The following is a 20,788-nucleotide window of genomic DNA, read 5'->3' as shown; positions in this document are numbered from 1 at the left end:
TTGGTGACACAGTGAGTTCACACCACCCTCTGTAGGCCCCGTGACAATATTATGATGTTGTGCCAAATGAAAACGTAGCTTCACAACTACTACACAAAATATATGCATGAAGTTGGCTATAGAGGACTCTTTACTATTCTTGAGTACTGAAAAACACATCTTCCAAGTAATCAAAGACCACAGTTAGTGATTTATTTATTTTTTATCAAAGGGCAAAATAGAAACAAGACAACACAAGGCTTCGACCTTCTTCCATTTCAACACCATCTATAATTCCTTCATTTATAAAATTGAACACGAATATTTTATGGTTCCTCATCATGCAGAGAAAAGGCGGCAGTAAGACAAGTAGCAATGGTAATGCTCAACTTTATGCTACAAACATTACTGCCATATGTGGAAGATTTACAAGTTCATTTCTTTTTCTTGAAAGTACTAAACATTTATGAAGTTATAGCTTCAGTCCTGTGTGACCAGCGTTCTTAACTACCGGTATGCTGGAGCATACGTTTTGGTCACCCACCACTAGTACTAGTGATGATTACCCTAGGACCTAATACTACACCTAAGAAGACAACCAAATAACACTGCTGTTCTGTTTCATGCATTCTCTTCCATAGTGCGTGTTGATAAATGCAACGTCCAACTATGGCAGTGTATATATTGCGGATTTTGATAGCGTACTAAATCTATTAGTTCAAGTTTTTACTGAGTACAAAGTAAAGGTCCTGTCCAGGATTAATGTTTAGGCTTCATTCGTCACTGACAGTCCCTGGCAACGGTGTTCCTCCTACCCATATTACCATCTGATAATAGGCATATTCATCTTTGTCCTGTTCCAACAAGTATAGGAATAAAAATAACAAAGTGAAGATGCAGGGATTTGACCACACTGTTGTCTTTTTTCTCTACAACTTACTGTGCCCATAGTTTTCACTGAAAGTAACTGTGACCGCCATCAGCCATGGGCATAGTGTTGGAGCAGGGTGGGGGAAATACTGTGACCCTCTCTGCTCTCACCCAATGGTATCTTATGTTATATTAGATCTTATATCCAGGACAAACTGTATTCTGCAAATGTTACCTCTTTGTATGTTTATATATATTCTCAATGTCTGGACAATATCACATGTAACAGTTATGTCAAAATAGGCAAGGCGGATAATCATAGGGGCTCCCATAGGGCCCATGGCCATCCAAAGTACAATGTAGTTTTGACGCGCTCTTGTAGCGATTTTGCGGCGAATCGCGGCAAATACCGCAAAAAAAACGGCATTGTATATGTCCTGCAAAAGGACCTTTAGACATAAGGTCACATGACCTCATCTCTGAAATTCTTACTACTGTTTAGAGACCTGCTGGTCACATGAGCGCAGGTCCTTGAGCAGCAGCAAAATTCCACAGAGAAGCCTGAGGTGAGCTGCTGTGTAAGTATAAGGGGATGGATTTGTTGAAGGGGTCTGTATTTATGGGGTCTGGTGTGGGGGTCTGTATTTAAGGGGTCTGGTTTGGGGACTGTATTTATGGGGTCTGGTCTGTATTTAGGAGGTTTGGTTTCTATTAGTTTAAGGGGTCTGGGGTCTGTATTTAGGAGGTCTGAGGTCTGTTTAAGTTTAAGGGGTTTAGGGTCTGTATATTTAGGGGTCTGTGTTTAAGGGGTCTGGTCTGGGGTCTGTATTAGTTTATGGGGTCTATTTAGGGGGCCTGTTCTAGGGTCTGTATTAGTATAGGGGTCTTTATTTAGGGGTCTGGTCAGGGGTCTGTATTAAGGGAGTCAGGTCTGGGGTCATTATTAATGTAGGGGTCAGGTCTGGGGTCTGTATTTAGGGGGTCTGTATTAGTTTGAGGTCTGGGGTCTGTATTTAGGGATCTGTATTTAGGGGTCTAGGGTCTGTATTAGTTTATGGGTTCTGTATTTAGGGGGCCTGGTCTAGGGTCTGTATTAGTTTAGGGGTCTTTATTTAGGGATCTGTATTAGTTTAGGGGGTTGGTCTGGGGTCTGTATTAAGGGAGTCAGGTCTGGGGTCATTATTAGTGTAGGGGGTCTGGTCTGAGGTCTGTATTTATTTAGGGTGCTTGTTCTGGGGTCTGTATTTGTCTAGGGGGCTCTGGTCTGGGGACTGCAATAGTTTAGAAGGTCTGGGTCTGTATGTATTCTATGATCTAGAATGGGGTCCAAATTTATTAGTCTGAGTAAAAAGGGTTGTCCAGGCACATCGATAGATCATCAGTATAAAAAAAGGTCTGTGCCTGGACAACCCCTTTAATTTATGATTCTGGGCCTTGGTGTCTAAATTTGTGTGTTTCTATAGAGGCTGGAAATGGCTGCAGAAGTGATGGGCAAAGATGTCTCATCAGGAGAAGTCGCCATAACGGTCTGCATCAGATGGAAAAGAAAAGAAAACGACTCCTATCAGAGAAGACGTCACTTGTGAGTCACTGGATCTATAGGGGATCTGTCCACTCTCCTGACATGTCTGTTGTAGGAAATCCTTGTATTCTACATATCTTTGTGTGCCCAGGACTAATAGACAAATGCGTGTTACCATTCCCATTGTCAAGAGGAAGTGTCCCTGAACAGTGTGATACTTTCAGCGAAGGTCTGTCAGTATGTAGGGACACAGCCCTTTGACAAGCGGAATCGTAACATCCATTTGTCAATGCTCGCACAAAAAGGTGGTGTTCACTATAGACACGGCAGAGCATGGGTGGGGAATGGGGGCCCAAATTTGCGGAGCAGCCCAGGGCCTATGGTCTACTTAATCCGCCACTGAAAATAGGGGTTGAGGTTATAAAATCTAGTAATCGCTACAGTAGACAATGTGGAACATGATAGACATGTACAATATACTGCCAATTTACAAATGCCTTCAGTAACTGGACTCCATCTATGTAATTGTTACTGTCCACACCCTCAATATGTGCTGTAAAAGGAGCATTAAAGACATACATTGGATCTTAATATCACATGCATGATGTACAGATTGCACAGGGATGATGGGATGTTATTTTTTGCCTCATAGATGTGCGTATGTAATCGCATCCTTCACAGAATATATATATTCTGATATTCACGTGTAGCAATAAATGGTTAAGCTTCTTCAGTCATAAATAATTTATGAAGGTCTGACAAAATGATGAAGACGCTGGTTCCATTTCTTAGACGAGTCCTAGGAAAAAACATTACATTTTCTGGCTACTAAGTTTTTGATGGTGGAAGATCCGAGCCAATTTCTTTTTGTATATTTGCACCAATTTTTTCTTCCAGAGTTAATTGAAGTATAAAGAGATAAAGTTCTTCATGGATACAGTGCAGTTATTTAGTGTACAGATTGAACGTGTGTGTTTCCATCCTCTGGATTTTTCTCCTTGGATTCTGTGTATGCTCCAATGAACGATCCATCCTCATTGAAGTGACTATGTTCTCCATCACTGTACTGGACAAGGCTGTCCACACTGTCGTAGGTTTTAATATCGAGGCTTAATGAGTCCATGCTTCCGCTTGTTGCCTTTTTATCACTAGAACTAAAGGACACAATTGAGAAAAAGGCTGAGGCTCGCATTAAAGAACAAAATATACAAAATTTAACAATTACTTTTGAATCAGCTGTTTTTGTCCGGGGAAGTCACTGCTAGCCACTCATGCCGGCCACAATGAATGCAATGCATAGACGCACTGTGTTCGCCAGAGTAGGAGCAGCTCTCGGTACTGGCACCCAGAGGGGGTCCCCATCTACGACATCCATATGCCCAAATATGGCATATGGACAGTGGTGGTCATGTGAGACAAACCCTTTAAAGGGTATATGACATTTTTGTTATGAAACTTTTTTTTTTTTTAGACATGTGTACCTTGAGAGGTTTAAGTTGCATTATGTTGTTGGCTTTATTTTCATGACCTTTTATCATACCAACTTATGGACCCGCAGGTTTAGTGCTGAGTGTGTGTTCCCTGTGAAGAACGCTCTTTCTTCCCTCCCTTCTCTCAATGCTTTAGCCTGTGTGCCTGTATTATTTCCTCTCTTTCTTACAATGACATGGCTTTGCAGGCTTAGATTTCTGTGAGAAACTGTAGTTCAGAAGTGACCTCAGGAATATATAACAATCTTTGTGTGAATAATTGTGAACTCCACTGGACACAGATGCCGCTACAGCGTTCAAGTGGAGGTTAGCAAAAAGCAGGGACTAAGGGACTATAACTTCAGGATCAGACTACACACAGGGGTTATTTGTAGTCTACAGTCATGGAGCATTAACTGCGTCAACCAGGTTCACATAGGTCTACATAGGAGCTGTATATCCAAATAGCAGGATATTTGTAATTAAAGGGGTTGTCCGGGTATTTTTTATTGATGGCCCATCCTTAGGATAGGTCATCAATATCAGATCGGTGGGGACCGGCACCCCCATCGATCAGCTGACTGAAGGGGCCACAGCATTTGTTGCTGTGGCATCTTCAGTGTTTACCAGGCACAGCGCTGTAGACATTTATTTTTAATGGGACCGGAACAGCAATCCCAGGCACAACCGCTATGGAAGAGAGTGGTGCTGTGCCTGTAAACGAGGAAAAGCCTGTGGCAACTAACGCCACGGCCCCCTCCGTCAGCTGATCGGTGGAGGTGCTGTGAGTCGGACCCCCACCGATCTAATATTGCTGACCCTTCCTAAGGATAGACCATTAATAAAAGATGCCCGGATAACCCCTTTAAGGTTATTTATATATATTTAAAAAAAATGACACTCATTAAAGCAAAAAACCCAGAGCTAGGGCCCGCATCTATCAGACATTTATAGAATATCCCGTGGATGTTGGGAATACCCCTATAAGTAACCATTTGAGGGGATTGCATCCAATTCAGTTACTTTTGCTACCCAATCGTGCAGTTTTTAGCCTGTACTGTAGTATGCTGGAGATTGAGATATTCGGATACTAAGAGTATGTTTGTAGTAGATTAAAAGAAAAAGAAGTTTGCAAAATGCAAAGTCTGAACTTAGCCCAAGCAAAACACTAACCTGTAGTCATCAAAGAACTGATCCTTCACAGACTGCACTTCCGGTTCAGGATGGAGCTCTTCCTTCTCCTTCACTGTAAAATAAAGTATGGAGGATACAGGAATTTCTTTAAATAAAAATGTGTATCTGTGTCTTGTGCAACTTTATAATTCGTTTTTATTAAAAATAAGTTTTACTTTTTGAGATACAGCTGCTCTATATTCTATATACAGAGCAGCTGTATCTTATGCTAAATCCTTTACTCGTCAGATATCTGACATGCAGGATCGAGCTGCTGTCAATCACATCTAAGTTCATAACTTACATGTGATCGATTACAGGTGGATCCTGCGTGTCAGAGACACGACGGATTCAGGTCTTAGCGCACGATACAGCTGCTCTGTATAAGGAATACAAAGCAGATGTATCTAAAAAAGTAAAAATAATTAAAAAAAAATGAATTATAAAGATGCATAAAACACATTGATTGACCTTTTATTTTATTTTTAAAAAAAATCCCTTTAGAAGGTGTACACAGCCTTTAAACCTGTATTTCATACAAGTACTTTATTGTCTTTCCATATGTTATCATTTAAAATCACGGCCTTTTTAATTTTCCACTTCAACCATTTTTTTTTTTACTTACAAGTTTTCTAAACTCTCTCTGCATATGCTTAAATATAACCTTCATTTATATTTTCCTTTAGTTTCTATTTCTGGGGGTACAAAGCAACTTGCGCTCTTGCATGATCTCCTGTATCTTTATTATAAATTCAGCTATACTAAAAGTATTTTTTACCATGACGCAACAACTGTAAAAATGCAACGTTTTGAGATCCTTAGATATTTCAGTAACCGTCACACCACATAGGAGATAATGGAAATTCGGAGTATTTTCTATGATCCATTAAATGTCAATAGAAAAAGAAAAGCGGGGCATGAAATTGTATGATGCGTCTTCAGTCATGCCACTCTCTGCGTGGGAACAAGAATCATAGTCCAGAACCTTTACTCTAATAATCACCTTCCTTCTATAACTTGATGACCCAACTCAATGTGACGGCATCAAATTATTCTGCATTTACCCGGAACTGCGGGTTCCTTCTTGTAGTGGTTGAGGCTAAATGTAACCTTTTTTGTTTTTTTCCAGTATATTATTTAATGCTTGGTAACATGCAGCTGATTACAATTACTATATACATTGTATCTTCTAAGGGTATGTTCAAACGGCAGGGGTCCGTAACGGCTGAAATTACGGGGATGTTTCAGCCTGAAAACATCCTCGTAATTTCAGCCGTACCGGCATGTGCAGGCGCTTGAACGCCGCGCCAATTACGGCCGTAATTAGCGCTGCTATTCATTGGAGTCAATGAATAACGGCTCTAATTACGGCCAAAGAAGTGACAGGTCACTTCTTTGACGCGGGCGTCTATTTACGCGCCGTCATTTGACAGCGGCGCGTAAATAGACGCCTCGTGTGAACAGACAAACGTCTGCCCATTGCTTTCAATGGGCAGATGTTTGTCAGCGCTATTGAGGCGCTATTTTCAGACGTAATTCGGGGCAAAAACGCCCGAATTACGTCCGTAAATAGGCCGTGTGAACATACCCTAACTGTTTTGTTTTCATCACAGCCAATCAGAAAAAAATGGCACATACACCATGTTACCAGCATCCCATATTTTTGGAGGTGCTCTTTGCATTTGCATTTACTTAAAGGCACAGTAGGTCTACAAGTAAAGCAGGGGTTGAGCAATAGGAGATACAGAGGTAGAAGTCACTTGCGAGTCCTGAAGCCTGAGGGGGTCCAAAGGCTCATCTGCCATATAAGAAGGCACCAATATTATACATGGTAGGTGGGGAACACCTGTTGGTAAGTGGGGGGGGGGGGCACAATCTGTTACAGATTTCACATTGGTACTCAGGAGCTTTAAGGCCCTTTTACACGGGCCAATGATTGGACAAATAATCGTTCATATGAACGCTCATACCCAATCACAGCTCTGTGTGAACAGGGCAGCGATCAGCCGATGAACGAGCAAACGCTCATTCATCGGCTGATCGTTTTGTTTATGCAGCAATACATTTTATTGTTGTCGGCAGCACATCTCCTTGTGTAAACAGGGAGATGTGCTGCCGACATGATAGAAATGTATGGGGACGAGCGATCGTATTAATGAGCGTTTGCCCCCATACATAGCTCCTTGTAAAAGCAGCAAACGAGCGCCGATCAACGAGCTGTCTCGTTTTCACGGACCATATTGGCTGGTGTAAAAAGATGTTCAACTGCGCCTCTGGGAAAATGTACATATGAATATAATGGGCGGTGCATATTCATATGTAAATTATGCACATGTTAATTTTCGCAGGCAGTAAGAGAATACCCAGGTAGGGACAAGGCAAACTTAACAGTTTTATTGCGGTACCATAACATGGTTTTCCATGATAGTATTTTCCAAACTCCAAACCGTAATTGCAACATAGCCATTAACCAATGCTGATATATTAAGTAACTGCATAAAGGGCAATTCCCTTATATATACACACACTTGTCATATATACAGTATATACTGACTTTAAAAGCAGTAGAAATCCAATGATGAGCCAAAGTAAGGTCAAGTATTTTGGAGTTTGGCTAAAGTGGCATTCTTGTCCAAAACTATTTATATGCCATCTCCCGTTATGGTGCCCCATTTTAATTAAGATTATAAGCGCACTTTTTTTTATTATCACGCTTCTGGGGAATCATGATACACATTGCACAGCATGAGGTGGTGCGTATTTTGAAGTTCTCATGTTATTTTACCTGCATATTTTCCTCCTCGGTTTATTTGTACAAAACAACCAACAAGCATTAAAAGTGTTAAAAGAGCCACAGCGCACATCAGTCCTATGAACCATCCTTGAGTAGAAAGGTTGTGAGATGCGTTAGCATAAGCTGCAATGGAGTAAAACACAGGTAAAATATTAGTAGTTGTATAATAAGTAAATCCTACACTACATTTTGAAATATTTCCTTTATTATTAAAATACTCTATTATCTATGAGCCTACGTATAATTCTACATGTACTACAAACTACATACACGCTACACACACATACTACAGTGAATAACAAGACAGCCTACTACTCTACAAGTTATTTTTCTATAGTACTGTATGATCTGCTTGGTTCTATATATGGTATAAATATGTACGGTATGTATGTATGTATGTATGTATGTATGTATGTTTATGTTGGGGAAAAAAATGCTTTGCTTAGAAAGGGCTTTGTTAGACTTTCTGCATCCTAGGGACAAGATCTTGTGGAGAAAGGTAAAAACAAGGGCAGCAGAGGGGTATTCCACGTTAAAATATTTGTAATGTAATTGAGATAGTTCTCTATAGAGTTCTGCGATGCCTGGAGAGTATCGCTCAATTAATTAGAATTTGACCCGTGCATGATACTCTCCAGGCATGATACTCCCAACATGCAGGAGCATCTCTCCACGCCTAACGTTAGTTTGGGTGCGAGACTATAACTGAAGGGACTTTTTAAGGTTTATAAAATAGAACTCCCATAAATGACCAGCAAAATATTGACAATATCACGCACTGAATTCCCTCAGCACTTTATCTTCATCTGAATAAAAATTTAACATTTTAATTCAACAGGAACTAATCATATATCTAAAGTATTTTTCCTTGCTAAAAGGCTATGTCCTCTTTTGCAATCAATTTTGTACCGATGCAAAAATAAAGCAACTTTGCAAATAGCCTTGAATGTGACCATTTTGTGTCTATAGCTCTTATGCAGACCTTTGAATACCGGTGCATCTCCATGGTAACAGACTACAAACAATACCAATGTAGTCTGAACCTATAGTCATAAACCCTTCTGTCTTTTCCCTATTGCTTACAGACATACATCTGGTAGATTAGCAAGAAGATGCAGACAGATGGATGGAGTAGCCTGCAGGATCAGGCTGCACAGGATTTATTTATTTTTAATGAAGACTATTTTCAAAGTTGTATTTTTCGCTAACATCGCTAATGCTTTCCGTTCGTCACCATTCCGACTCCGCTATTGATTCCGTCGGAAAACCGGAAACCTGCTGGTGATGAACGGAAAGCATTAGCGATGTTTCCGTCACCATTGAGATCAATGGTGACTGAAACGGAAGCTGTGCTTTCACTTTCCGTTGTGGGGCTCACCCACCGGAAACCTCAGACGGAACCCCGAAACGGAAATGAACGGTGATGTGAACAGGCCCTTAGATGCATTGCATTCAAATGAATGAAACTCATCTTCGGCCGCAGAAAATTTCTGCAACAAAATCTGCCGTGTGTGAGTGCACCCTTAGGGCATGACCAGATGTGGCGTGTTTCTGCCGCCACTGTCCGCATCAATGCCGCACATAATCTGCGTTGCAGATTCTGTTGCGGCTCTGCCTAAAATGGGCAGGAAATTGATGCGGATTAGCCATTGCGTCTTCAGGTGAAGAGGGCTTCCCTTCTGTCTATCAGAGCAGGATAGAGAGAAGGGACAGCCCTTAACCTAGTAAAAGTAAAAGAAATTCATCCCTCTTTCGACATCCAGCCCGACCTCCCTGGATGACGCGGCAGTCCATGTGACCGCTGCAGCCTGTGATTGGCCTGTGAGTGGCTGCAGCCGTCACATGGACTGAAACGTCATCCCGGGAGGCCGGACTGGAGGAAGAAGCAGGAAGTTCTCGGTAAGTATGAACTTCTATTTTTTTTTTACAGGTTGATCTATATTGTGATCGGAAGTCACTGTCCAGGGTGCTGAAACAGTTACTGCCGATCGTTTAAAGAGGCTCTGTCACCAGATTTTGCAACCCCTATCTGCTATTGCAGCAGATCGGCGCTGCAATGTAGATTACAGTAACGTTTTTATTTTTAAAAAACGAGCATTTTTGGCCAAGTTATGACCATTTTCGTATTTATGCAAATGAGGCTTGCAAAAGTACAACTGGGCGTGTTGAAAAGTAAAAGTACAACTGGGCGTGTATTATGTGCGTACATCGGGGCGTGTTTACTACTTTTACTAGCTGGGCGTTTTGATGAGAAGTATCATCCACTTCTCTTCAGAACGCCCAGCTTCTGGCAGTGCAGATCTGTGACGTCACTCACAGGTCCTGCATCGTGTCGGCACCAGAGGCTACAGTTGATTCTTCAGCAGCATCAGCATTTGCAGGTAAGTAGCTACATCGACTTACCTGCAAACGCCGATGCTGCTGCAGAATCATCTGTAGCCTCTGGTGCCGATGTGTCCTCGCTCGTCTGACACGATGCAGGACCTGTGAGTGACGACACAGCGTGATCTCTCGAGAACACGGCTGTGTCTGCACTGCCAGAAGCTGGGCGTTCTGAAGAGAAGTGGATGATACTTCTCATCAGAGCGCCCAGCTAGTAAAAGAAGTAAACACGCCCCGATGTACACACACAATACACGCCCAGTTGTACTTTTACTTTTCAACACGCCCAGTTGTACTTTTGCAAGCCTCATTTGCATAAATACGAAAATGGTCATAACTTGGCCAAAAATGCTCGTTTTTGAAAAATAAAAACGTTACTGTAATCTACATTGCAGCGCCTATCTGCTGCAATAGCAGATAGGGGTTGCAAAATCTGGTGACAGAGCCTCTTTAACTCTTTCAGCACCGTGGACAGTGACTATCTCCTGACGTCGCCTAGCAACGCTCCCGTAATTACGGGTGCACACACGTACTCACGCATAATTACGGGAGCCCCATTGACTTCTATGGGCCAGCCAGAATGAGGAAATATCATGTTCGTAACACCAATACGCTACGCAACACACATAACATCTGCGGACTTCATTGCAGAATTTTGAATCTCCATTGAAGTCAATGGAGAAGTTCCGCAATGAGTCCGCAACAAGTCCGCTACACGTCCGCAACAGCCAGTGTATGCTGCGGACACCAAATTCCGCACCACAGCCTATGTTCCGCAGCTGAGTTTTCCGCAACATGTGTACGAACCCAACTAAAAAGCCGTGGAAAGCAATGGAGAAAATGTCCGCTGCGGATTTCCGAAGCGGACTGGCCGCAGCGGAATTCAAGAGCAATTCCGCCACGTCTGGCCATGCCCCTAAAGTGAATTGCACATATTTTATACTTAATCTAAATAGGCCTCAAATTTCGTGAAGTTCTTTTTTCTAAATATATTTTTATAGGTGCTCGAGTTGTGTTCTTCTGATACAGAGCTCTGAATCCCCAGCTTCCCTTCAATTAAAGGGTTGTCCAGGACTTAAAAAACAAAGTGTGCTGCTAAAAGCAGAAAAGTGGATAACAAAACCAAAAAAACAATACTCACTTGTTCAATCGCCCGCCGGTCGTTGTTGATTTCCCTGCAGCGATGACGTGCCATTCATGCATTGACCTCAGTGGTGATTCTAACCAGAATGGCACAAGACCGCTGAAACCAGTGATTAGATGCCGCAATGACATGCATGACTGGCACATTGTAGAAATAGGGATGGGTACAACACCACCATCACTTTAAATGGGGATGAAAGAAGGCCACAGACTGTCTTTATGGGCCAGCTCCAGCCCACTCAAGGATTCACAGGAAGAAGTGATGACGTCAGCATTCCAAAAAACGGAATCTTTTTATTGTCCCATAGTTCTGGTGTCTGTATTAATGGACAAAGATTAGCTTTTTTGGAATGCGGATGTCATCGCTTCTTCTTCCTATGCATGAATGGCGCATTATCACTGCAGAGCAAGTCAACAAAGACTGGCGGAGACAACCGCTGCGGATCGGCGGGGTTTGAACAGTGGTTGGAGCGGACAAGCTCCATTGATTTAGAAGATACAATTCTGGTTGCTTGCAGACACCACTAGGGGAAGGTTAGGAGCAACTATGAAAACTTTTGCCACATCTCTATAACATACAAAAATGTAGCAACCACATGAGTTGTACGTGAGTGACCACTCAGGCTCCTGCACCAGTAAGATCAAAGATTTTGCAGAAAACTCACTCTGAGACTAAAAGAAACCTGCCCAACAGAAGAACAGTAATAATTTAAAATCTTTATAATAATTACTTTTACCTCCTGAGGCCCAAGATTTTTTGTTTAAGGGAATCTTAACAAAATCTTAGGTGCACTAAAAATGTATTCAGCAAAACACGGCCTTGATATTCCTATCTCAAAGCACTATGCTATATAAATTAAGACATAAATGAGCTAAATCTTTTATTCTATTCTCAATTATTGTAGAATCAAATCAGATCAATAAAATGAAGAAACAGTTAGAAGCAAAAGGGGTTTTCCCACTTGCCCATTTAGCTACCACCTGGATGCACCTGCCGCCTGACCTGTGTGGCAGGATTTAGGTTACCATGTCCTCCGGATAAGTGGTGCTCCGAAAAGTAGAACCCCCTGCCTATCAGACTTTTGTAGCATATCCTGAGGTTATGCCATAAATTTCTAAAGTGGAAAAACCCCTCTTAAGAAATGAAGCATAATGCAGGGAGTACAGACACTGACAAATGGCAAGACCGACAACAAGCAGCAGTACAAACCTATAGCAGGAACTTTGGCAGCAAGAACAGAAGTGTGAGTTGGAGAAGAAAAAGTAGAAAATCCTGAAAGAAATTAGAAGTTTTTGAAGATATTTTCTTGTGCACAATTTCCTATTTGTATTGGATTTCTCATCTACGTCACGGGAGAATTTTTGTGATAGACTGTTATAATAAGGGTATGTTCAGACGGCAGCGTCCGTTACGGCTGAAATGACGGAGCTGATTTCAGGAGAAAACAGCTCCGTAATTTCAGCCGTAATGGCATGTGCAGGCGTCTTTCACTGCGTCCATTACGGACGTAATTGGAGCTGTTTTTCCATGGAGTCCATGGAAAACGGCTCCATTTAGGTCTGAAGAAGTGACAGGCACTTCTTTGACGCGGGCGTCTTTTTTACGCGCCGCCTTTTGACAGCGGCGCGTAAAAAAAATGACCGTCGGCACAGAACATCGTAAAACCCATTCAAATGAATGGGCAGATGTTTGCCGATGCTTTTGAGCCGCATTTTCGGACGTAATTCGGGGCTAAAACGCCCGAATTACGTCCGTAAATAGTGTGTGTGAACCCAGCCTTATCGTGTTAGAAAATGAACTTGTAGACAAAGTATAAACCCTGGGGTAAGAATGTCATCCTATTCATCACTCAATTCCTACACATTAAATTAGGGAAACAGAGTAACACCTTTGATCAAACATGTGAATACTATAAATATATTTTTATTTAGTAGCAAACTTATGTTTTTATGTATTTGCACTGATAGATGATGTAGTATTACCGTTATTCTTCAAGTGGAAAATACATTCGTGAAGCACACCCGACTTGATATGTCAGTTCTTTTATGTCGGCTTTTGTAAGTATCTGACAGAGAAAACTGTATCCCTCTGTATATAATTGTATATAGAGGTTCATTACGGCCCCATAGACTTTTATGGGTGCTGTATTACTGCTCTGTGCAACTGGGTTTATATTGAATCATAATATGGTCATGTGGCCTAATACGACTGCCAACTTATTCCATAAATTTGCGTACTCAGCTGATGATCTCTGTTATAAAGACAATCATACACTAAATAAGTAAGGTTTCATGTACAGGGCAATGCAATTAACCTGTAAGGGGGATATGCCGTATATCAATTATAATTGTCCCCTTGTGTACCTGCCGTCGGTGGTGATGTGGTTTCTGTGCCCCCGTTTGTTTCCCCTGTCTGCTAATGTGTGTCTGTCCCCTCGGTGTATGTCTGGTATATGTCCTGTCTGTGTTTAACATTAGTGTAGGTGGGACTGAAATGGAAGGAATTTTAGGGAGGTGGTCTATGGAGCCAGCGGCATCTTGTGAGGTGCCATTTTTTGAGTGATCAGGAGCTCCTGGTAGCTCAGTGAGGGAGGAATCCCTGAGTGAAATTGGTTTTATTTTTGGCAGCACCATTGATTTCTAGGTTACAACAGAGTCATCTGTGTTGCGACCGGTGACCTCTAAAGGGATCAGAGAAAAAAGGTAGTGCCATCGGAAGGACACATTGTGCAATATCCCAGTGAAAATTGTGTCCCAAAACATTTATTATTTTAAAAGTTATGAGCTTATTTCTAAATGTGCAAATGAGGTTATACTAGCCAAAGGGGCAGTAACGCTGCTCTCTTTCTGTGGACGGAGTTTGTGTTGTCTGTATGAGTCTGTCCATTTAGCATCATACAGCTTCTCCCCTTCCCTGCACAGCGTGATCTCAGTGTTAGGAAACGTCCATCACTTTTAGGGTGTCATGACTACAAGCCAAGCTTCTGGGTGGCCCTGGTTTGTAATGCAGAGCCAATCTGTTTTCTCTGTCTGCAACCTATCAGGGCCAAGGGTGGAGTATTTGAGTCTGTTCAGTTTCTTGTTTGTTGCTTGTGATTTTCTTGTGAATACATGTGTCTGAATATTTGGACTCTTTGAACTGGACTTCAGCTTTGTCTTAGGTTTTACCTTCTGCTCACTTATTTGGATATTCTGCTCACAGCTGGTTTTGACCTCTGCAAATCCTGGTATACTTTTGTTTTGTGATTTGGACTTTTAGTCTCTCCTGGTTTGAACTCTGCTTGTTTATTTCCCCATCTGGCTTTCTGGCTATCCATTCGGGTATTGCCTGCAAGTGCACCTCCTGTAGAACACCTTATTCTGTAAAAGCAAACTCGGTTCTATGCGACCAAATCCAACCTGCCTTGCGGCGGGCTCTGGTGAAGACCATAGAGTAGCTTTAGACTCTGCTGACCAGAGTGGTGATGGACTTGAGGTAGCTGATTTACTTGAATTCTTGATCCAGACAGTCTCCAGCTGCCCTTGGGGAATTGCTAGTGTAGCAATTCCATAAACTTTCACTCTCTGAATTGCTTAAGTAGTGATTCCTTGACACACAGCTTCAATCGCGAGGTCACACTTTGTTTATACTTCTGGCCGAAGCTCCTTCAACACATTGCCTCAGTGCTCATCCAGGAAGATGGTCCCTGGATGAGCGCTGAGGGACATCGTCATACAGACAACACAAACACCACTCAAAGAGAAAAGAGCAGCGTTACCGCCCCTTTGGCTACTATAGCCTCATTTGCATATTTAGAAATAAGTTCATAACTTTTAAAATAATAAATGTTTTGGGACACAATTTTCACTGAAATTATTAGTGTGACAGATTAGTTAGGAAATTTTGCATTACTAAACTAGTGACAGATCCTCTTTAAGGAGACACCTGCAAAGTTACCCACATTTTTCAGATCAGAGGTTCCACTTTCCCACAAGTACTGGTTGATAAAAGGTCAATGTCTAGACCACTGTCTTTAAGTCATTCAAGGTGATTAATAACTCTTGGTACATACATGAGAACCTGGATGTGAACCAGCATTTGTGAATCATCATGTCTATTCCCACTAATTATTAGGTGTGCCATGTGTCATAAATAGTCTGTTCAAGTTTTATAGAGAACGTAAAACAGTCTATTATCTATTCTTTTCATTGCAGGTGGTCCACCTTAAATACTTATTAAAAAAAACCTATAGTTCCCTATTAATGACAGAAAGGACCAATTGTCTGGATTTTGAATGTTACATGGCTTGTAGCTTTTGTTCCATGATCATATATAACCTATCATTAGACATGTTTCTCTATTGCTGATACTCATAATGCTCAGGATATTTCCAACATTTTCGAACAACAAATGCCGACACCATTAATAACCTATAAGACATCTTACTTGCTTGCGTTATGGGCAGTCCTTCCTCACTCACAGGCTTGCTACATCCAATACGTGTACATGCTCGTAGGTAGAACTTGTACTTCATACCATGCTCAAGATGGGAAATTCTTTGACTGACTGCATTTGGGTTTTTTATGGTTATGTTATGAAAACTCCCAATGACATCACTTTCATTAACTACAAGATACAGAAAAAAATGTATTAGATGCATAAAAAATGGTGATTTCTTGATGTAAGATTGCAGGCACAGTTTTGATGCATAGCTATAAGTGCTCCTGGGACCCAATGCAAAATCGTTGATTGGGGACCCATACAGTTAATTTATAGTACTGGTCTCCTCGTATAAGTTAGATGGACTTTTGGGCCCCCTGCGGCTGCGACCTTTGCACCCCTACGGTTACGTCCCTGGTTATACATCATACACAATTACAAACAGGAGAAAGACTGCTCATCCATGTCTGATGGGATGGATTAATGTATAATACTACCAGTTTTTCTAGAGTTGCATGGATAAAGGCTGCTAGAAGTGTGCTCAGACAGTTCTCAGTAATGCTGGGACAAGTTTGACAGTCTTACAAAATAGAGACTCTGAGTAAGGAGGACATGGCTGTCTAGCCTGGCAGAGTTTGGACTTTATACATCTCTTCAATGTACATTGGCAAAGAAAGAATCACCGAAATGTCCAGTTAATATATATACATCTATAAAGTAGAACGTATAAAATTTGATAGTAAATAGATAACCCTACCAATCTGAACAATTATTTAGAAAAAAAAAATCCTGTTTGCAATCTTTAGTTTCATAAGATCAGTCCAAATGTTTGTACTGTCCACATGAACATGATCTTGGTGCAACTTTGTTTTGAAGGTGGGTCTAAAAAGATGGCCTGCTATGAGCGTATCATGAATCAGGTATCTCCCATTACATCCCCTTGGATGGACTCTAAAAGATAATTGATCAAAACCTGTGGAAACAATTATGGATGTCAAAGAGAGCGCAAAGAGTGTATCCCACAGCAGAGATCTCAGGACTATATATTAAATGGCGGCCCATTAATTTGAATGGCTACCATGTAAACCACTTTCTAAAACCAATGTGCCGCCTCTCTCAGCTTCCTCCGGTGATAACACCCGATTCCATGGGTTTCAGCTGATCAACTGATCGCCAGCATGTCCCCATTTAAAGAGGAGATTGTCAAGATGGGAAAACCTCTTGAATTTATTTAAAGGACTGTCTGTGCGCTTGGACCGACAATGACTGGTAGGTTGTGCTATGGTATTTTAAAAATTGAAACAACATAATTTGTTATGTATTAAGTAAATTGACATACTTATCTGGTGCTGCAGTATGTAACTGGTAAGGAAACCATTTGTTCTTTTTGGTGGGGCCCAGGACAGTGTGAAGGACTCCTGGTCAGAACTTACAATTCGGAGGAACTGTGGTTGTTCAGGCACTGAGAAATAAGAAACAAAAGCCTAAAAAATGATCTGTACACTTGCTTACATATCACCTACCATTGAGCACAGATAGCTGTCACACATCCAAAAACATATTGTTAACAATCATTTTCATGGAATAACTGATACTCATTTTTCATCATATTTTCTCACCTCCTTCTGGAGTTTGGAATGTGACAGGGACACTCTCTGGGCCATCACCTCGAGTGTTATAGGCTACAACACATACTTGATACTCGCAGAATGGATGAACTATTGGGATTACCCCGGCGTTCCTTTGACCAGTAAATGACAGAGTATGTCGCTCACCGTGATGTATCTTTCCATCATGTAGACTTTTCACTTTCCAGTAAATTATCTAGATAGAATAATAGAGACATACCACAGTTTGGACTAGAAAGCAAACATAAAGCAAAGTTTCAGGTATTCCTCTAACTGAGACTAAACTGATGAATATATGCATATATGTGTGATAACTACTCAATAGTCATAGAGATGCCCTAATGGAGCAGAGCAAAAGTTCTGCAGACTGCTCTTTTGCATCCGTCAAAAAAACCAAAACGGAAACCTAGTGAACAGAGACAAACGGAAAGCAACTGAAGCTAAAGAATTACCATTGAAATCAATCGTTGCTTTCTGTTTAATCTTACGATACTCTCTTCCCCTGACGGATATTAACGTATATTAACGGTAGTGTGAACTTAGCCCAGCATACATTTGTTAAATTAGCAAAAAGTAGAGTACAGATGGAAGAACGTATGACCAGGATTTTTCATTTCAGATGCTTTGGAGCGATATAAAAAAAACGCTGGACTTGCGTGGGGCTTACAACTTGATTCGAATCTGTCAAGGTGATGAGTGGAAGACAGAGTTTAATACACGAGACGGGCACTACGAATACCTGGTGATGCCCTTCAGTCTGTGTAACGCTCCCGCGGTCTTCCAGGAATTCGTCAATGACATTCTCAGAGATCTTCTCTATGTCTGTTTTGTGGTCTATCTTGAGGACATCTTGATTTTTTCTCCAGATCCGACGACTCATCTAAGACATGTCCGTCAAGTTCTGCTGCGACTAAGGTAGAATCACCTGTATGCCAAGCTGGAGAAGTGCGTGTTTGAGAAAAATTCTCTCCCCTTCCTGGGCTATATCATCTCAGATCAAGGCCTCAAGGTGGACCCTGAGAAGGTACAGGCCGTCCTGGAATGGCCACGTCCTCAAGGTTTGAGGTCCATACAGCGCTTTTTGGGATTCGCCAACTTCTACCGGTAGTTTATCCCACACTTCTCTTCACTGACGGCTCCCATCTCTACCCTCACAAAGAAAGGTATGAACACCATGATGTGGACTCCAGAGGCAGAATCTGCATTTAACAGCCTTAACAGTGCCTTCACGTCTGCCTCAACCCTCCATCCTCCCGATGTATCTCTACAGTCTTTGTTGGAGGTGGACGCCTCCTCTGTTGGTGCAGGCGTATTTCTGTTCCAGAGAGGCTCCAAAAGTGAAGGCAGTGGTATGTGGCTATTATTCGAAACTTTTTTCTTCCGCAGAGCGCTTTTACTTGGTTTGGGGATCAGGAGTTATTGGCCATCAAATTGAACATAGCCTTTAAATATAATTTTTCATACCTTTACTGGATTTTTAACTGGAGTTGTTCTTACACTATGAATGTTGTAGTGTATTGTTTTATATATGTTTGTTATAAATTATATAAATTCTTTACCTTGTAACCTGATAGATGTCCTCGTACCCTGTCCTGTGATATTTCTGTCCACGTCACATTGGCTATCATGTGGTTTACGAGGGTCACTGACACATTAGATGGAGCTGCACCAGGATCTAGAAAGACATATTTTAAATGCATTAAATGTACATTTTTCTTTTCTGCAACAATGTATTTTATCAGTTGATAAAAGTCCCGCTAGCTCAACCTATTATTACAGTCTATAGTATTGATCTAGAACAGGGGTCTCAAGCACGCGGCCCGCGGGCCGCATGCGGCCCCTGGGGCTGTCATCTGCGGCCCGCGGAACACAGAGCCGCTAGTATCGTCTCTGCTCCGAGACTCTGGAATTCCCTGACATCGCTGTCCACATATGAACAGCGATGTCTGGGGCTTCCCCAGAGCGGAGTCCCGGGCAGAGCGCTAGTATCAGCTCTGCTCCGGGACTCTGTGGAATTCCCTGACTTCGCTGTCCATATATGGACAGTGTGTCAGGGTCTTCCCCAGAGCGGAGTCCCGGGCAGAGCGCTAGTATCGGCTCTGCTCCGGGACTCTGTGGAATTCCCTGACATCGCTGTCCACATATGGACAGTGTATCAGGGTCTTCCCCAGAGCGGAGTCCCGGGCAGAGCGCTAGTATCGGCTCTGCTCCGGGACTCTGTGGAATTCCCTGACATCGCTGTCCACATATGGACAGTGTATCAGGGTCTTCTCCAGAGCGGAGTCCCGGGCAGAGCGCTAGTATCGGCTCTGCTCCGGGACTCTGTGGAATTCCCTGACATCGCTGTCCACATATGGACAGTGTATCAGGGTCTTCCCCAGAGCGGAGTCCCGGGCAGAGCGCTAGTATCGGCTCTGCTCCGGGACTCTGTGGAATTCCCTGACATCGCTGTCCACATATGGACAGTGTATCAGGGTCTTCTCCAGAGCGGAGTCCCGGGCAGAGCGCTAGTATCGGCTCTGCTCCGGGACTCTGTGGAATTCACTGACATCGGTGTCCATGTTTGGACAAACGATGTCTGGGGCTTCCCCAGAACCGGAGTCCTGTGCAGAGCGCTAGTACAGGCTATGCTCCGGGACTCTGTGGAATTCCCTGACATCGCTGTCCATATATGGACAGTGTGTCAGGGTCTTCCCCAGAGCGGAGTCACGGGCAGAGCGCTTGTATCGGCTCTGCTCTGGGACTCTGGGGAAGCCTCTGAAATCGCTGTCCATACATCGACAATGATGTCAGGGGCTTCCCCAGAGCAGGAGTCCCAGTGATGTTAAGAGCACAGCTGGAGTCCCAGGAAGAGCCTACTAGCGCTCTGCCCGGGACTCCAGCTCTGGGGTTGCCCCTGACATCTCTGTCCATATATGGACAGTGATGTCAGGAGCAGAGCTGGAATCCCAGGCAGGGTGCTAGAAGCGGCTCTGCTCTGGGACTCTAGCTCTCTGCGGAGGGCACTGTGGCAGCATCTGCGAAGGGCACTGTGGCAGCATCTGCGGAGGGCACTGTGGCAGTATCTGTGGAGGGCACTGTGGCAGCATCTGCGGAGGGCACTGTGGCAGCATCTGCGGAGGGCACTGTGGCAGCAACTACGGAGGGCACTGGCAGCATCTACAGAGAGCACTGTGGCAGTATATACAGAGGACCACTGTGGCATTATCTAGGGGTGTGTTGCATTATCTACAGAGGGCACTGTGGCATTATCTACAGGGGACACTGTGGCATTATCTAGGGGTGTGTTGCATTATCTACAGAGGGCACTGTGGCATTATCTACAGAGGGCACTGTGGCATTATCTAGGGGTGTGTTGCATTATCTACAGAGGGCACTGTGGCAGCATCTATAGAGGGCACTGTGGCA

The 20,788-nt window shown here is 42.8% G+C and overlaps 1 protein-coding gene across 1 annotated transcript in view; it reads right to left on the bottom strand.

Moving 5' to 3' along the window:
- Positions 1-167: 167 nt before the first annotated feature.
- Positions 168-20,788, bottom strand: part of CHL1 (cell adhesion molecule L1 like) — a 126,714-nt gene continuing 106,093 nt past the window's right edge. The window contains exons 19-26 of the mRNA XM_075833772.1: positions 18,940-19,055; positions 17,372-17,576; positions 17,092-17,214; positions 15,759-15,938; positions 12,543-12,605; positions 7,799-7,930; positions 5,014-5,086; positions 168-3,525 (exon numbers count right to left, since the gene is read on the bottom strand). Of these exons, the coding sequence (XP_075689887.1) occupies positions 3,321-3,525; positions 5,014-5,086; positions 7,799-7,930; positions 12,543-12,605; positions 15,759-15,938; positions 17,092-17,214; positions 17,372-17,576; positions 18,940-19,055 (1,097 nt within the window). The 3' untranslated portion in view covers positions 168-3,320. The remainder of the gene's footprint in view (positions 3,526-5,013; positions 5,087-7,798; positions 7,931-12,542; positions 12,606-15,758; positions 15,939-17,091; positions 17,215-17,371; positions 17,577-18,939; positions 19,056-20,788) is intronic.

This window comes from Rhinoderma darwinii, chromosome 7, assembly GCF_050947455.1.
Source record: "Rhinoderma darwinii isolate aRhiDar2 chromosome 7, aRhiDar2.hap1, whole genome shotgun sequence".
NCBI classification, from domain to species: Eukaryota; Metazoa; Chordata; class Amphibia; order Anura; family Rhinodermatidae; genus Rhinoderma; species Rhinoderma darwinii.
Note: the sequence above shows the minus strand (reverse complement) of the source record. Positions and strands in the feature narration are given on the sequence as shown.